This window comes from Anarrhichthys ocellatus, unplaced genomic scaffold, assembly GCF_004355925.1.
Source record: "Anarrhichthys ocellatus isolate YVR2014 unplaced genomic scaffold, GSC_Weel_1.0 scaffold2466, whole genome shotgun sequence".
NCBI lineage: Eukaryota > Metazoa > Chordata > Actinopteri > Perciformes > Anarhichadidae > Anarrhichthys > Anarrhichthys ocellatus.
Window position 1 is genome coordinate 4,136 of NW_022282440.1, and position 3,472 is coordinate 7,607.

The following is a 3,472-nucleotide window of genomic DNA, read 5'->3' on the forward strand; positions in this document are numbered from 1 at the left end:
TCAGGTACTCTGTGCACTACCTGCTCAGGTACTCTGTTCACTACCTGTTCAGGTACTCTGTGATGACAATGACCTTAGTTACATGTACCAGTAAGGGTCTGTAAGGGTGGCTGCAGTATGTACTAAAGTACAAGGACAAAGTATTTAAACATGTACTTGTATGTCACCCTCTAGCTGCTGGAGACGGTGAAGCGGTTCATGACTCTACGAGTGAAGAGCGATAAAGAATACGCCGCTCTGCTGCTCAGCATGACTCAGCAAACAGAAAAACAGGAAGCTGCTGATTATGTCAGCACTGTGAGCAAGGTGAGAGGACTCACCTGTCCACAAGTCTCTCTGTCAGTCCTGGTCTCTCTCTCTCACTCTCACTCTGAGTCCTGGTCTCTCACTCTCAGAGTCCTGGTCTCAGTCTCTCTCTCTCTCAGTCCTGGTCTCAGGTGATCCGTCAGACGGAGGCCTTGGGTCGGGTCATGAGGGGTCACGCTGATGACCTGAACTCTGGTCCTCTGCACCGTTTGGCCACTTTGATCCGAGACAAGCAGCAGGTGAAGAAGAGCTACCAGAGTCTTCATCAGCAGCTGGAGAGCCACAACCACAAGGTGAGTGTTGTGAGTGTGTGTGGTGAATGAAGTTGAAGTGCGAGTGTTGATGGTGAATGTAGTTGAAGTGTTAAAGAACTGACGGTGGAGACCCCGTCATTGATGATGTTTTGTTGTTGCTAGGTAACCAGGACTGACCTGGACAAGCTGAAGGCGACGTATCGTCAGCTGAGCCGCGACGCTAACAACGCTAAAGATAAATACAGAGAGGCGCTGATGAAAGGTTCCTCCTCTTTACTCTTTCAATAAATCAAGTTTATCAAAGTGGAAGTTCAGATGTTCGCTGGAATTTTCTCGGGACTTTTAAAATATTTGTGATTTGTTTCTTATGAGTGCTGGAAAATACTTGTTCATTCTAAAATGTTCTAAAAATTGTCAAGCTTGTTGATTTCTTTGTTTCTGAATATATTTAACACTCTGGACCCCACAACCTGCCGGCAGTATTGAAAAGCATGTTTTCTTTAAAAAATCGCCAAAACTACAGCGTTTATTACAGCATCATATATTCATGAAGTCATGATTGATAGAGAGAAACATGTGACAGGAGACAAAAACATGCCCCAAAACTGCTTTGGTGTTCAGAGAGTTAATTGTTATTTAAAGTATTGTAATCACTGACTTCCTCTCTCGTCCAATCACAGGCCGGGAAGCGGAGCGAGCTCGGGAGCGCTACGACAAAGCGACGATGAAGCTCCACAACCTCCACAACCAGTACGTGTTGGCGGTCTGCGGCGCTCGAACGCAGCAAGACGAACACCGACGACATGCCGCTCCGGCTCTGCTGGACGCTCTGCAGAGGATGCAGGAGGACATGACGCTCGCTCTGTGAGTCACATGACCTCCTGATGACGCTGACGCAGGAAACGAGCAGCCCATAATAATAATAATAATAACAACTTTATTTATCTTTAAAAACAGTTTACAAGTAAGCAAAATCAACAAATAAAATAAATTAATAATAATAACATTTTAGTTTACAAAGCAGCAAAAGCAAGACAATAATATCAACACCAGAAAGCTCAGTGAGGCAGTGATACAAATAAAATAAAAATATTTAGTCAAATATAAACATAGAATAAAAGGAGAAGTGATGACATCACATAGAGCCAGTCTGTAAGAAGTGATTTAAAGGAGACGAGTGGTGTGATACTTGTGTATCTGTGTTGTATTTACTGCAGTAAAAGTATCCTGGAGGAGTACTGTGAGATCAGCAGCCTGCTGACGGAGGAGATCGTCAAAGTTCATCAGGAGATCTCGGCGGCCGTCGAGCAGATCGACCCGCTGGCCGAGTACCAACACTTCATCGACGCCTACCGGTGAGACCGCAATACACATCAGTGGTTACCTGGGTGACGGCGTGGGTTGCCGTGGTAACAGTGTCTGCCCCCCCACCCTCAGGTCTCCGGAGACTCAGGAGGCGAGCGTGGAGTTCGATGCGTCTCTATTGGACGAGACGGACAACTTGCCGGCCAATGAGATCCTCTGGAACACGCTGACTGCCGACAACCTGCAAGCTATGTGAGCTCCTTCAAAATAAAAGACTCTTGTACGTCGTAGTGTCACTTTCTATGTTTTTTGTCGTAAATGTTCATAATTTTTTGTGTTTCCGTGGTTTCTCTCCAGGTTATCGTCGGCATCGGAGGAGTTATCGTTGACTCAGCAGAATCTGAGGACGAAGGAGGCGATGGCCGACGATCTGGATACAAAAATACAGACGAGTCAGCAGAACACAGAGAGGAAGAGCGAGTGAGTCAGAAGATGAAGAATCGGATGAATTGATGAGAATAATCTGTCTCTCTGTCTGTCTCTGTTTGTGTTTCTGTCTCTCTGTTTCTGTCTCTCTGTCTCTCTCTCTCTCTCTGTCTCTCTCTCTGTCTCTGTCTCTCTGACTCTCTCTGTCTCTCTGTCTCTCTGACTCTGTCTCTCTGACTGTCTCTGTCTCTCTGTCTCTCTGTCTCTGTCTCTCTGACTGTCTCTGTCTCTCTGTCTCTCTGACTGTCTCTGTCTCTCTGTCTCTGTCTCTCTCTCTCTCTGTCTCTCTCTGTCCCTGTCTCTCTCTCTGTCTCTCTCTCTGTCTCTGTTTCTGTCTCTCTGTCTCTCTCTGACTGTCTGTGTTTCTCTCTCTCTCTCTCTGTTTTTGTCTCTCTCTTGTCTCTGTCTCTCTGACTGTCTGTGTTTCTGTTTTTGTCTCTCTCTCTGTCTCTGTCTCTCTGACTGTCTGTGTTTCTCTCTCTCTCTCTCTGTCTCTGTCTCTCTGACTGTCTGTGTTTCTCTCTCTCTCTCTGTCTCTGTCTCTCTCTTTCTGTCTCTGTGTCTCTCTGTCTCTCTCTCTCTCTCTCCCTCTCTCTCTGACTGTCTGTGTCTCTCGTCCTCAGCTGTGTCCTACTGCTCAGTCAGAAACTCTCTGTCCTCGAGCTTCATCACGCCGTCCAATCGCTGCGCGGCTCCGAGGCCCGCCTCGCCTCCCAGAAGGCCTTGCTGGACGACAAGATGGCCGCCGCCGCCTCCCCGCCCCCGCCGCCGTCTCCCCCCGCGCTGCCGTACGAGGACGACGCCCGCTCCGTCGGATCCACTGTAAATATTTAGTTATTGATTGTTGATTATGTCTAATCTGCACACCAGCAGGAAAAATTGCCCTTTCAAAATAAAGCCATTGTTCCTTGACAGACTCTAAACCTTTAACATCACCTGGTGGTATTGATCTGTACTGACCCCCTCACAGTTTACCGTTAACCATCACAGTGTAAATAAAGTTGTACTGACTCAGTAGAACATGTGTTTCTAGTCTCTGATCTCTGATCATGTTTCATTGTAAACAACCAATCAGAGGAGAGCTAGTAACGTTAGCAGCACCGCTAACGGCTAACCAACAG

The 3,472-nt window shown here is 47.1% G+C and overlaps 1 protein-coding gene across 2 annotated transcripts in view; it reads left to right on the plus strand.

The window, feature by feature from the left end:
- The window catches only part of LOC116378351 (tyrosine-protein kinase Fer-like), a 5,012-nt gene extending 1,647 nt beyond the window's left edge, over positions 1-3,365 (plus strand). For both annotated transcript variants that reach the window (XM_031840214.1, XM_031840212.1), the window contains 8 exons: positions 175-306; positions 426-599; positions 723-822; positions 1,241-1,424; positions 1,778-1,915; positions 1,998-2,117; positions 2,223-2,345; positions 2,975-3,365. In XM_031840214.1, the coding sequence (XP_031696074.1) occupies positions 175-306; positions 426-599; positions 723-822; positions 1,241-1,424; positions 1,778-1,915; positions 1,998-2,117; positions 2,223-2,345; positions 2,975-3,185 (1,182 nt within the window). In that variant the 3' untranslated portion in view covers positions 3,186-3,365. The remainder of the gene's footprint in view (positions 1-174; positions 307-425; positions 600-722; positions 823-1,240; positions 1,425-1,777; positions 1,916-1,997; positions 2,118-2,222; positions 2,346-2,974) is intronic.
- The last annotated feature ends 107 nt before the right edge of the window (positions 3,366-3,472 follow it).